General features: G+C 49.1%; 1 protein-coding gene across 1 annotated transcript; it reads right to left on the bottom strand.

Annotated features, from left to right (window-relative positions):
• Window positions 1–8,677: 8,677 nt before the first annotated feature.
• On the bottom strand, window positions 8,678–10,045 carry LOC119107578 (cytochrome P450 2L1-like). The gene has a single exon (XM_037231074.1). It carries the CDS (start codon window positions 10,043–10,045, stop codon window positions 8,678–8,680), a length of 1,368 nt encoding a protein of 455 aa, XP_037086969.1.
• Between the last annotated feature and the right edge of the window lie 2,958 nt (window positions 10,046–13,003).

Genomic DNA, 13,003 nt, shown 5'->3' on the forward strand with positions numbered 1-13,003 from the left:
GCGAGTTGTTCCAATATATTCACTTTTGTTTTCAGATGGTTGACACTCGCCGCTCGTCTGTTCCTATTTCACATCTCTATCGAGACCTCCAGCAGCGCTCTCAAGGACCTCGTCCAGTACGTGGTCGGCCACTATGTGTCGGCATGGTCCGCCATCTGGCAAAGCAGCGGCTGCGACTTTGGCTCACGCAACCTGTTCCGGAGCATCGCGCTGTTCCGCGACTTGCCGCAGCACACATAGGCCACGGTGCAGCCAGTCCTCCAGAGTAACGGGTACCGGGTCCGTCCGGAACAGCTGCCGCTGGACATGGTGTGGGATGAGAACCGCATGGTCCGCGAACAGGCGGTTCCGATCGTCGCGCCGCTCGTGAGCAGCAAACCGAGTGTCTCCTTCAGCCCAGGGTCTTCGTCATCTCAGCGATAAACTTCGAGGCACACCGAACACCGGTACCGGTGAGGTACACCGAACTGATTCCCTGGCACGGACCAGTCGCACAGCCTCCACTGCGAGACCTCAGCGACTGCGAGCTGCGGAACAAAGTGCAGGCACCTCTGGCCATTTTGCCCTATTTGGCTCACACTAGGAGTGCGACGCAGCGCCGCACTGCTGAGGACATCTGCGGCTGGAGCTGGAGCTTCGGAAATATGTGGAGCCCAGCTGCGAAGGTATTTCTGCTACCGTGCGATCTCTGCCCACCCGCATTTTGGGATTCCAGTCCGTGAGCAGTTGCTATTTGGGCCGGTGCATCGACTACACAGGCTCGGCAAGGAGCAAGATGTGCATGGGGTCACCCTACCGCCCCCACCCCCGAACTCTACGTCCGTGATACAGGCTGCAGAACTTGCTGTATGTATTAAGCTGTACCCCAGACAATATATTCTGAGCCGTATCCTATACATAGTTTTGTTTGCATCACGTGAGTCGTTTTAGAGAAGCGAAAGTCTAAAGCAATGTCAACTAGAACACTCGTACGAGTCCATACTCAACAACACATAAAGTTTCCGCCAAATGGCAATCAATCGGGCAATGTCTGATCCGCCTATTAGACCTTAGATCGGGACATTCCCGTACGACGGCTTAAGAAGGGCTCGGTAGCATCGTTTCTATACGCCAAGGTATTTTGTGTCGTTTGCCGCCCACGGCTTGGTGCTACTTGCAGCGGCAGATGTCGCCCAGCATTGGGTGACTGCAACGTCGGGTGTCGGCTTACGGTGATGTTTCGATCAATTCACGGCTGACGAATTTAAGTTTTTGCGAAGAGCTTTTCCTATTCCGCGTACTTTTGGACTCCTGTGCCAAAGCATTCCTTTGTCTCACTTGGCTTTGTTACTGATGACACACCCTAACCCTTACCGGGCAGTGCATAGTAATACTGTCCCAACAGGCGACGCTGGTTGCCTGAACGATGCGCCAACACGCCCTGGGAAAAATGTAATACCAAATTCGCACTTAGAGGGGGAAGGTTATTAGTAAGGATTAGTACTGAACTCGGCGGTGTTTCATACGCACTGACCCACAGCAATGTAATCCATACAAGCCACAGAAATGTTTTTTTGGGGGGGGGGGGTGGGTGTGGGAGAAGTTTGCGAGTGTGTTTTGCTCGACGCGAATAGAAAGACTGCACTGTGTGGGAATTCCAGCAGACTTGTGAATTGCTTCAGCGGGACAGAGGGGTCGGTTGGCCGATGTGGTAGAGGGTGGGGAGGAGGTAGATAGTTGTATGGGGCGGCGATTTGAAAACGTCGTCGGGGAAATTGCGGTACTCAATACACAGAGGAACAGCATGATCTCATGGGTGAGCACGCTATTGATATATCCTGAACCACAGGGCCTTTGGACATATATTGTTATCCCGGTAGTGCGGATGGTGGGATGTTGGTCTTGGGCTGTAGTGATTGGTACGCACATGAACATGTGTGAAATGTTGCATTATAGTAAATAAAAACCTTATTATGTTAGTCAAATGAGATAAACGCATCATTTTAGCATGATCCTTTTTGCTGACATTGATGTCGACCTGGAATTGCACGATCGAATGGTACGGGTCAGGGCTCATACAAGCTCTTCTTAGTATAAGCTCACAAAGCGGCTTACGCAAGCTCTGCTTAGTATAAACTCTGATCCCGGATTGTCATCCATTCAAAATATTTGTATGAAATCTTAAAACACACGCACGCATAGCTCTGATCCCAGATTGTTATCCATTCAAAATGCTTAGATTGAGTCTTAGAACACACGAACGCACGCTCGCACGCACGCACGCACGCACGCACGCACGCATTTTGTGGTTCTAGCCGATTTAAGAGGGTATCTGACAAGCAACAATAGTTCTTGCACTTGAGTAGAAGGCCCTCGAGTAAAACGCCGCATCTTGTCAAATATTTACTAATGTCCGAGTACATGGCTCACAAGTCATTACCTCAGTCCAAAGCTGCCTAAATATTTTTAGTAAAATGTACGAACTGAACTCGTGTGCTAAGTTCCAGATGGTATCCACTTTGTTTCTCAGAGAGCAGCACATGTCCTATCAGATGCTGACATACAGTTTGAAAAGGGATTATTTCAAGATTTTTCGGCAGACATAGAAGTAAATTGGTCGGTCTGTAACTGACAGGATACTAGCTTGACCCTTTGCCTTTATTTGCTGGGGTAAGCCTTTCCCTTTTCCGATGAAAGGAAAATATCCTAACTTAGTGACATCTTAAACAGTTTAGTGACTTAACACTTCATTAAAATGGAATTTTTGCAGGTGAAAGGAAAACTTGGCTTGGTGACACATTAAACAGTCAGTGAGTGTACACTTTATCATCCTGGCCGTCAGGTTTAATGTTTTTTCTGGGAGGCTTTCAGCGCCGCGTGATTTGTTTGGATCGAGAGAGTTGAGTTCGCTCAGGACTTTGTCCTCTGTGATGGTTATGCCATCAAACGTGGGTGGTGGATCCGCAAGCACGGTCTCGGAGACAAGTAGGCCGTCAGCTACGAGTCGTGATTGTTCGGCAAAAAGTCACCTAGTAGGTTAGCTTTGTATAACTCTGCTGTCAATGGCATTGCATCAGGTCCTACTAGCGGTGGCTGGCACTGCCTCAGTTCGTGTTCGTCCTACGATTTGTTTACTAATGCGATGGCACCCGTGTGGGATTTGCTTTGCATGCAACAGGCTGTCTACTTGATGTTGCACGTGGTTGTTCTTAAGCTGATTGTTCCTGTGTATGGTCAGCTCTTTTTACTGTTTTCAGCTGTCCTGATGGTCGTCAGTCGAATAGGTCTGAGCAAGCCTGAAAAGTCTGCCTCTCTTCATCACCTTTATGTCAGTGCAGCATTGACCCACGGTTTCGTCCATGGCATGATTAAGTACCTTGTCTCAGTCCGTATTTACCAGAAGCTGTGGAGGCTTGTCTGCATCCATTTTTCTATTATTCCAAACGTGTTCAATTGATGTATTTAGGGTTGGAGATGCAACCTTGATGGTGACAAAAGCAGGAGTGTGATGTTTTAGTGAAGGGATGCCATGAGAAGGGAACGCACAATGAAAGTTCATGATGCCGGCAGTTCCTAATGTTCATTGTTTATAAGGCCCACAAACTAGTTCTGCCTGCATCCGCCAGTGAAAGAAATTCCGTCCTTGTGGGGCAGAGGCGTCGCTGAGCGCGTGACATCATTCCTTCCGATTTGGTATACAGTCAAGCAACATGGTTTCAAGGTGAACCTTTCACGGCCTCTGGAAGCCCGACTCTGAATAAACGCCACTGGAAAGAGACCACATGTGAATAATGGATATGAAACAAACCGACTGAGATTAAGCCGACTCCGCACGTGACATCTGAAAACCAGTCCTACATGAGAGAGCTCGAGCTTGCATGAAACCGACAGTCTTGTTTGCGGCTGTACTGGGGCAGTCACGTGGCAGACGTTACAGGTCGGAACTGGCGTGCAAAAAGGACGCGGTCGTGTCAAGGCCCTATAACAACTGGTTAAGCGGCATAGTTATGCCTTAACATACTAGAACTCAAATTGATACCGGCATGGCGATCCCATATTCAGTGATTGCAGCAATAATGCAACTTAAACGACATTCGCTAAGTATATAATAAATGGCCTAGGGTTATAACCTGTGGAAACAAATTTGTAGATAAGCATCTCGATAGTCCAGAATGCGACTAAATCTGGCAATGTTACAGTTCTGGTGCTCCGGGGACTTAACAAAACTGCACCGGCTCTGCTGGCAGAATGCAGGACAGCACAGGCATTTCACGCCATTGATAACTCATCATTCCCGGTCAACATTTGTGGACGAGCATAAGCGTACAAGTGTATTAGAAACACACTACAAATGAACTATATCACCGCTGTCATCAAACATTAGGGGTGAGTGCTTTCCAATGTCTTGGTTGCCTACGTATCACTCTCGGGAGCAGTCTCATAGCGTTGAAAGTAAACGCTGCACGGCGCTGCCGAGCATCGTTATGTTGAGTCATTTTTCTCTTGCATGCGAGGTAGTATCGACAATGAGTATATGAGCAATGAGTATATGAGCAGCAAAACAATGAGTATAGTGTCGCTTCTTATCCATGAGATGTTAAATACCCGTACTATCTTCAAGCAAGTGTCGAATTGCGTTAAACAAAGAGTCCTAGTGCCTTGTAGTTTTTGCACGAAAACGCGTTGACATTCAACGTTCATCCAACGTGCATGACCATGCGTTGCGGCGCTTCCGGACTTTGACATTTTCTGTTGGTCGAGCTACCAGCCGCGGAACGCACGGCCATGACGTCACTGATAATCTTCACCGACCGAGCCCATTGCCGCGAAGCTTTGCTCATCTATTGCCGCAGACCGCCTGGAGCGCCTATATCAACACTGCTCGACTATTCTCCGCTGCCGCCACTGTGGAAAGGCACCATATAGCTGAGATTGCATGAACGCACAGCTTTGATCGGCTCGGTCTGTCCTTGAAAGCAGATATATTTTGAAAGCAGGTATATTTGATGGCGAAAGCATCGAGTGATCTCATTCATGTTCCAGCCCGACTCGCAATCCAGAGACGCTTTGCGTTCATTTATTGATGTGAAAAATAACGAGTTGCATGCCATTAGGCCTACATTACATTCGCTTACCTTAGCGATGCGCTTAAGTACTTTACCCTCAATTACGTTTAGATGGCTTCGCTTAATTATGCTTGGATAGTTTGGCACTTTATTAGGCCTAGCTAGTTTTGCACTTAATACGCTTGCATAGCTTTGCATTACGAGGCTTACAATAGCACACATCCATGGGTAACTTGAATACGTCGCCGATCATTCGCAAGAACTACTGCCCCTCCCACTGTGGCCCACGTGACGGTCAACAGGCGGTGCCATAGACGGAGCGACCGTCTCGAATCCCCTCCAGTTCTGGTGTTCCAGCCAGCACCCGGTCAGCGACTGGTCAGCTCGGAGAACAGTATGAGCGCTTTGCAGTTGTGGGCGTGGCTCATAATGGGCTGAACTCTGGGCTTGTTATACTCGTGCCAATCTCCCAAATGCCGTTACAGTGGGCTGTGTAGTGGCCCGAGTAAGTCACGCCAGAGTGATTGGTCACGCCGCACAGGCTGTACTTGCAGGCTCCCAGTCCGGCAGAGCGAGGCGATAGGTCCAGTCCACCCGCGAAGAAGCCCACAATGGTGTTGGGCTTGTCTCTGTGTCGTTTCTGCTGCGGCGAAGACCGTTTTAAGTGCACCGTAAGCATACGTGTTAACTTCTGAGTACACAAGTTCTTAAAGTGCTTTTCGCACTTTTGCAACTTGCGCACATTGGTTTTTCGTCTCCTTCAATCACATCTTCCTTGATGAAAAAGTCGAAGCGGGTCTGATATTGTGTCTGCTGCCTCTTGGGCAGGATTGGCAAGCTCAGGTCCCAGAACATGTCGAACGTCACGGACTCGTGGTCACACAGCGTTTGCAGCAGAGTGAAGTTGAGCTGTCCGATGAAAAGAGTTCCTTTCGGAGTTCTTCAGGAACACGAAACGCTTCCAGGCCTCCATCCACTTCTGGCTGGCACTGGGACTGTCGTCGATGTCGGTGGTGACGGGCCTCGGTTGCTTGGTGACGCGGCTTACGTCCTCGTGCAAGCCCCCAGGATATATTTGAGAAACTCAGGCGCATGCTGTTGCACGCAGTTCGCGGCCCATGAATTGGGCCGCGAACTGCGGAAACTGTTTCTCCAATGAGGCAGTGGTCAGCGCCCGGTCGGCCTCCACTGAACCCTTCCACAGGTCGCACATTAGCGTGGCGAACGTTTTGATGAGTGCGCCCCTCATGGCGGGGACGGTTGTGATGATGTCTCTCGAGTACCCGTCGCGCAGGATATAGTCGTGCAGGGCGCGGGGTCCGCTCAGACATTGCAGCACCGCGTTGATAGGTCTCGCATTGCTGACGTTCTGGAGTCCCGTAGGGCTGAGTGGCCCTGCAGCCGACTGAGCTCTACCATCGTCACCTTCGCTCGAGCTCATGGCCCACGTGCAGCTCGACGGGCAGAGGCCGGGCTGAGCTGGCGGTCGGGTGAAGCCGCTCCCCTTTCCGCTGTCTAGCCCGCGCCCCCTCCGCTTGTTGCGCCCCCCCCCCCTCAGCTATTTGTTGGACCTGTTCAGCTCGGCTTGCCGCTCCTAAAGGCGACGCTTTGACTTTGGCCCCCCCTGGCCGTCGTGCAGATCTGGGAGAAGGCGGCAGTCCTTCACAGACTGTGAGGAAGTCTCACAGGGTCAGTGGGCGACGAGTATGGCGCCCCAGCAAGCCGGCTTATTATCTTATTAAAAGCTATTGGGCCCCACACGGTCTGCGCTTCATTATGATGTCCTATTCAGTACTGGTGGACGCAGTCAATGAGCGGAAAGTAGGCATTTGTGATTTTTGCCTCGGTTCTTTCCAAGAAACACAATAGGTCGTGCAGGTAAAGTAACCAAGCAGGTTAAGGAATCAAGTGCCTCCAAATTTGGTAGTTTCCATCCGGATTATTTCTAGCAGGTGGCAGAAATATACTAACAAATTAACCATATCAGTGTTGTGCTCAAACATCAGTGATGACTATTTTCCCAATGTCCATCAGGGTAGTGTATTTTACAGATCTGTCAACCAAGATCCGCTCAATATACTTAGCAAAATAAGATACCAAATAATTGCGTTTATTTCTAGTCGTGGAAATAGTGCTCTGTCTCAATATCGTGCGGCGGACGCGATCAACGTGCTAAGCAGAGTTTTATATCGTCGTGCCCTATGACACCGGTGGCTTTTAATACTGCTGCTGTGGTTGTTAACTGGGCTCTAAGCAAGACCGTGAGTACCGGTGTGTAAGCCGCCGCTGCTTGTGCTCGTGGCGTGAGGAGCTCACCGGCTTGAAGGACGTAGCTAATCGTTGGTTTCTTTAGGGTGCTGTACGGCTCCTCTCGTGATCTATCATGGAGGGCCTTCATGGTAGTAGCTTTGTAAACCCTGTTAACCCTGTTAACCCCCTGTTGAAGGACGTAGCTAATCGTTGGTTTCTTTAGGGTGCTGTACGGCTCCTCTCGTGACCTATCATGGAGGGCCTTCATGGTAGGAGCGTTGCAAACCTTGTTAATCTAGAAGGCTCGTCGTTTATGGATAACCGAACAGCAGCTTCAGAGGTCAACGGGGGACGTTGACGCGACAGATGCTAAGGATTTATACGGAGCTTTCTGCGGCTGATAACTGAAGAACAGCGACTGTGAGGTGGAAATACGCTGGTTTAACTGGTGCAGGAGTGCTAGAGGTGTACACCCAAAGGCATGATCTTGTTCTTATTTGCGTGCGATATTAGTCTCAGGTGATTGGCAAACCAGGTTTATCGGTAGATGTTTGACTGTTGGGAAGCAGCTTTGCAAAATGCATAGGTTAGGCTCCGCAAAGAAAAACGACTTAATCTAACTTGTAAAAACTAGCCGGTTAACGGCTTTTTTTCCCTGGATTTGGCCCTCTTTTTTCAAAGCTTCGGAGGCTGGATGGAGCCCCAGTTGGGGGTATGGCGGCCCCCACGTGGGTGGGGCTCTACACTGCACTACACCTAGTGTGGTCCCCACCCACCCACGAACAGCTACATTACGCTACGACTAAACTCTTGTTTGAGAGACACCATTCCCGAACTGAATGGGGAACTACACCCACGTGGGACCATTCACTCTGAGTATGCTGTTAGCTAGCAATTACAATTTGTACGTGGTTAATCATATTTCAAAACACATTGCAAAGGTTTCCAATAGATTAGGCGTCAGGTGACAAGTTAGGCAATCTTCAAAATATCGTCAGTGACAGAAAAGGAACTTTTCACCCTTGGGTGTAAAATTGCTGACTTCAAGGAATGATAGCTTAAGAGTAAACGCATGCACATGCATGTGAAGATTGTGAACAGTGCAGGTGTATGTGGAGTGACAGTCCGTTCGCGTAGAAGTAAAATTTCTCGGTTGGCTATTCAAAGAGTCCAAGAACATTTTGGACGCGCGGACACATATGTTATGGGTGTTAATCAGAAGTAGAGGCCACTTTGGCTATTACGCGCTATACATGACAAACGTCAGCACATGCCATGGCATTTGACGTCGGTCTATTTTGGGTGACAGAACGAAACACTTGCCACATATTTTGGTCATAAAGAGCCAGCAGTCCCTCCCTGTCATTTCCACCGTCTCTATTTCAGCGCTGTTCTGGTATGAGCTTGTACGGCTTGGGACTGCGAAGGATCGTGCATTTCAAATCTACGCCCAAGTCGTGTATGAACCCCTCTGGCCAGCGGAAGGTAAAGTTCTGCATGAAGCAGGTAAGAAAAAGAAACAGCTCTGCTCGCGCCATGCCTTCGCCCATGCACTGTCGCTTGCCCACTGAGAACGGCATGACGTTCTTGTCCGGCTGGAACTTGCCGTCGGCGTCCAGGAAACGCTCGGGTCGGAACTGCAGCGGCCCTGGGAACAGCCGCTCGCTGTGGTGCACGCTGTGCACGTTAGCCATGACCTGGACACCGGCCGGCAGCCGGTGTCGCCCGACGTCAACAGGCGCCAGCGACTGGTGCATCAGCAGCAGGGGCGCGATGTCAGCTAGTCGCAGCGTCTCCAGCAGCACGGCCTCGACGTACGGAAGACGTGGCCTGTCCGAGAGGGACGGCAGCCGCTGCCGGCCCACCTGGTCGTCCAGCTCGGCCTGCAGACGCCGCTGTACCTCCGCATGGTTACACAGCAGGCAGAAGGCCCAGCGCAGCGTTGTGGCCGTCGTCTCATTGCCGGCGATGAAAAGGTCCATCACTGACATGAGGAGGTGCCAGCCGGTCAACAGGTCCGGTCGTTTCTGCTGCTCCTGAAGCATGGCCTCCATGTAGTCGCGAGGCTCGCTGGACACGTCAAGATCGTCCCGATGTTTCTTGATAGAGGGCATGAACGTATCTTCAACTATGCTCTCAAATTCGATCTCAACATTTCTCTTGTTAAAGACAAAGCTTGGCAGCACGTCGCTAAGCCATGGAACCGCATCAAGAATTACTAAGCCCTGGGCAAACTCGAGGATTTCTGAAAGCTTGGTGACGGTGTCCAGGACCTTGGAGTCCGTGAGGCTTAGCTCCTCCGACGCGACCAACTTCCAGAGGATGTTTATCACGGCGACGTTTAGAGACGTGCCAAGGGCAAGCTCAGATCCGCAATTCGGCACCAGAATCTCATCCATGTAGCTGGTGATCTGGTAATGCATGTACTCTTCCAGCTTGGACTTGCCCATCCCCAAGTTACGCAGGTGACGAAGTGTGAGACGTCTAGACTCTTGCCATAGCTCACCCTGTGAAGAAGCAAGCCCCGTTCCTCTCACTACGAACTGGAGCAATTCAATGTCTGGTCGACCGTTGAGCTCAGGTCGGCTGAAGGCTCCTCGGATCACCTCGGGGTCGCTTATGACGACCTGGTGCATGACGCCAATCTTGACATGATAGATAGCACCATACGCCTTGGCCCAATCAGCATAGGTGCGGTAGTGGTAGGCGTGCTTCAAGCCCATGGAGAAGAGATTTCCCACCCATGGCATCAATGGAGGTCCTGTAAATGAGAGAAACTGTTGGCTGAAAAGGTAGACATCGCAAATGCATTGTTATGTTAATAACTCCACTCAGTCGTTTGAATTTCAATGACATGCTTACAATAACTACATACGTGATCGTCGTTAAGTAAAGCCTATTTTGAAAAAAAACTTTTGGTCATGGGCCTCGCTTACAGATTCGAAAAGTACAGATCTAAAACGGGTAGAATTTACCAGTCAGCGTCAACAGTGCTTTTTCCATGAGTTTTAACTTCTGTTTGAATCGTTGTATCTGCTGGTGGATTTGATGATTGTGATCTCGTCAGTGCTGATGTCGATGTTGACGTGGATGTTGTTGTTGATTTTGATGATGATCTTCCCGCTGCTGTTGTTATTATTGGCGCTGCTTCTCCAGTCGATGTTGCTGTTTGGGTTCTCTATGAGGGCGACATAAAGTCGTTTGAAGCAGCCGTCTGCTCTGAACACGGTTTTTTTACATGGCCGTTTGATATAAAAGTAACATATGAGTATAATCTCAATGTTCGTATAGCATGGCAAACCTCAATACTTTGAAAATCATTGCTGTTTGGTTGGCTTTTCCAACAACATGTATGCCCATCAAGGATGCGAATATGTAACGCTACCAACTTCCACGGAACGCCATAGTCTTTAGCATCGATATCGTCAACCTGTGTGGCAGCATCCCGCTGGTGGAGGCTGCATCAACGGCCTCTGACCTAATTTGGCAGCACCAGAACGACTTGATATTTGTGGTGTTACACCTGTCGACATTACATGACTTCTTACCCGCTGTCTCGAAAATAAGGCCATCAGATTTGACAAAGACCACTACAAACAGCAACTCGGCATCATCATAGGCGACAAGGTGGCACCTATCGTTGCAATAAGATCTATGCACAAATTTGAACAACTGCCACTAATAACGCGAACCTACAACCTGATTTTTACGCCTGATTTATGGACGATTCCGTAGGGGCTCGGACTCACTCTCACAATATGCTGTTGGACGTCATCAGATTCCTTAATTCTATTCATAACAGCATCGGTTTTCTCTTAGAAAATACCCATACGTCTGGGCAGCTTGCATTATGCATTATTAGACGGCTTGCTTGCATTCTGTGTCGACAAAAAGCTATCATCCGTTCAGAGTTTCGACGTGCTTTGAGAATGTCATTTATGCCGCTGCAAATGACCGCCCGTGTCAAACAACCTGTGCGAAGCAAACAGTTACGCTGAATAACTAACACATCGCCTTCATCGAGATGCTGCACAACAACATCGATTGGAGAAGCAACGCCGATAAAAACAATAGCAACGGGAACGTTATTACCAACATTCAGAAAAAAGAAACGTCAAAATCAACAGGAACATCAACATCAGCGTGTAGCTCAACCAGCGACCTTCACAGCGCGAGGCCGATTGCAAAAACGAGCTTGAATTTCTGCTCCATTTAGAGCTGTCTGAGGTGTCATGTTTGTACCTCCTTTTCGGCAGCACAGTGTTAGAACAGTAGGAGCCAAAAGGATTGGTAATCAGCTATGGGGATAATCCATGCAGCTATGGGGATAATAATATGGGGATATGGGGTAATCAGCTATACCTTAGGGACACAATCAACGTAGCCTTCCAATTTTATGTATTTCCATGCGCCAAAGTTACAATACAGAATTCTTAGTCACCTCCATTTCAAAGGGCGAGTATAAGGGTCAGATTCTCCATTATGACGGGCTAGCCTCATGTTACCTCATGCCTTCCCAATATAGCGTGGCCCAGCAAAATATTGGGGTGTGGGGCGCACTAACATTACAGGGGGGGGGGGGGGGGGGCGTGGCCCCAAAGCTCACTCATATTGAGGCCCTTTCTTTTGGTTTCAATGGAATATTCTATCTCTATTATCCTGGGCCTCCTATTGGCGCGGGCTTGTATCTCATAAGCTAGAGAGGTTTAGGTCAGGGCTCCGAACAGCACCGAATGGTTTTCAAGATGGCTATTTCAGCAGGGCAACCAGATCATTTGTTTCTGGGCAAATGACAGGTGGGTGGACACCTCTCCCAAATGGTGACGCAGGCTCTGGTTCCAATACAACAGCAAAAAGCACGGAACCGCGCACTTCATCTAATATCAATATTGTGTGATGGAATTGCCTACCGGCTCACGAACCCTCCGTATTTTCGGTAATATTCCCGGATGTTTCACAAATCGGCGGTTTGATGCAACGCTATTGCCGATCGTCGAATAAGATATTATGCTGCCAAGCATTCTGATTCTGCTGACAGTTTAGCAATTTTTCCCCAATGCTGGCAACTATAGACGAGAGGGTGTCACGCCTAACGCAAAAGAGCGTTTTTAATCGAGTCTTTCACAGACATGGAAAGATGTCAAAAATGTCATTCCAGCTTCCACTGCCATCCACTGGGAAATGTTTGATAGTATGATAGCACGACAATACTAGAACATTACTCGGCGTATTACCTTGCTAGAGGATCGTCAGATTCTTGCGGGCCAGCAGCGCCGTGTTCGCTTCTGACTGACACCAGTCGTGATTGTATACTTTTATTGTCCCAAATGTGGTATTCTGGTCCATGTGACCGTGCACAAGTAAGTCAGTAAAGGAGTGGAATTTTGCACTTGTCATTTCCGTGCGTGTGCACATGGAAGCATTCCCGCTATTACAGAAGCCATTCCCGCATGTATGCTAGTTGGTGCATGCACTCTATTTTGGAGTAAGGGGAGAGTTCCACATTTGTATGGAGTTTTGAACTGAAGATGACATCTTGAAGATCATTCGGTACAGTTCACAGCCCTGCCTTCTTAAGCCGTGCTTAGCTCTAGGAGCGTAACTCAAGGGTGAATTACAACGTCAGCGTCTCAAAATATTCGGAAGTTGGCCCCATTTTGGCTTAGCAGGATAGCAGGCTTAGCTGCTTTGGCTCAGTTGCTTTCGAT

This window comes from Pollicipes pollicipes, unplaced genomic scaffold, assembly GCF_011947565.3.
Source record: "Pollicipes pollicipes isolate AB1234 unplaced genomic scaffold, Ppol_2.1 Scaffold_2555;HRSCAF=2994_pilon_pilon_pilon, whole genome shotgun sequence".
NCBI lineage: Eukaryota > Metazoa > Arthropoda > Thecostraca > Pollicipedomorpha > Pollicipedidae > Pollicipes > Pollicipes pollicipes.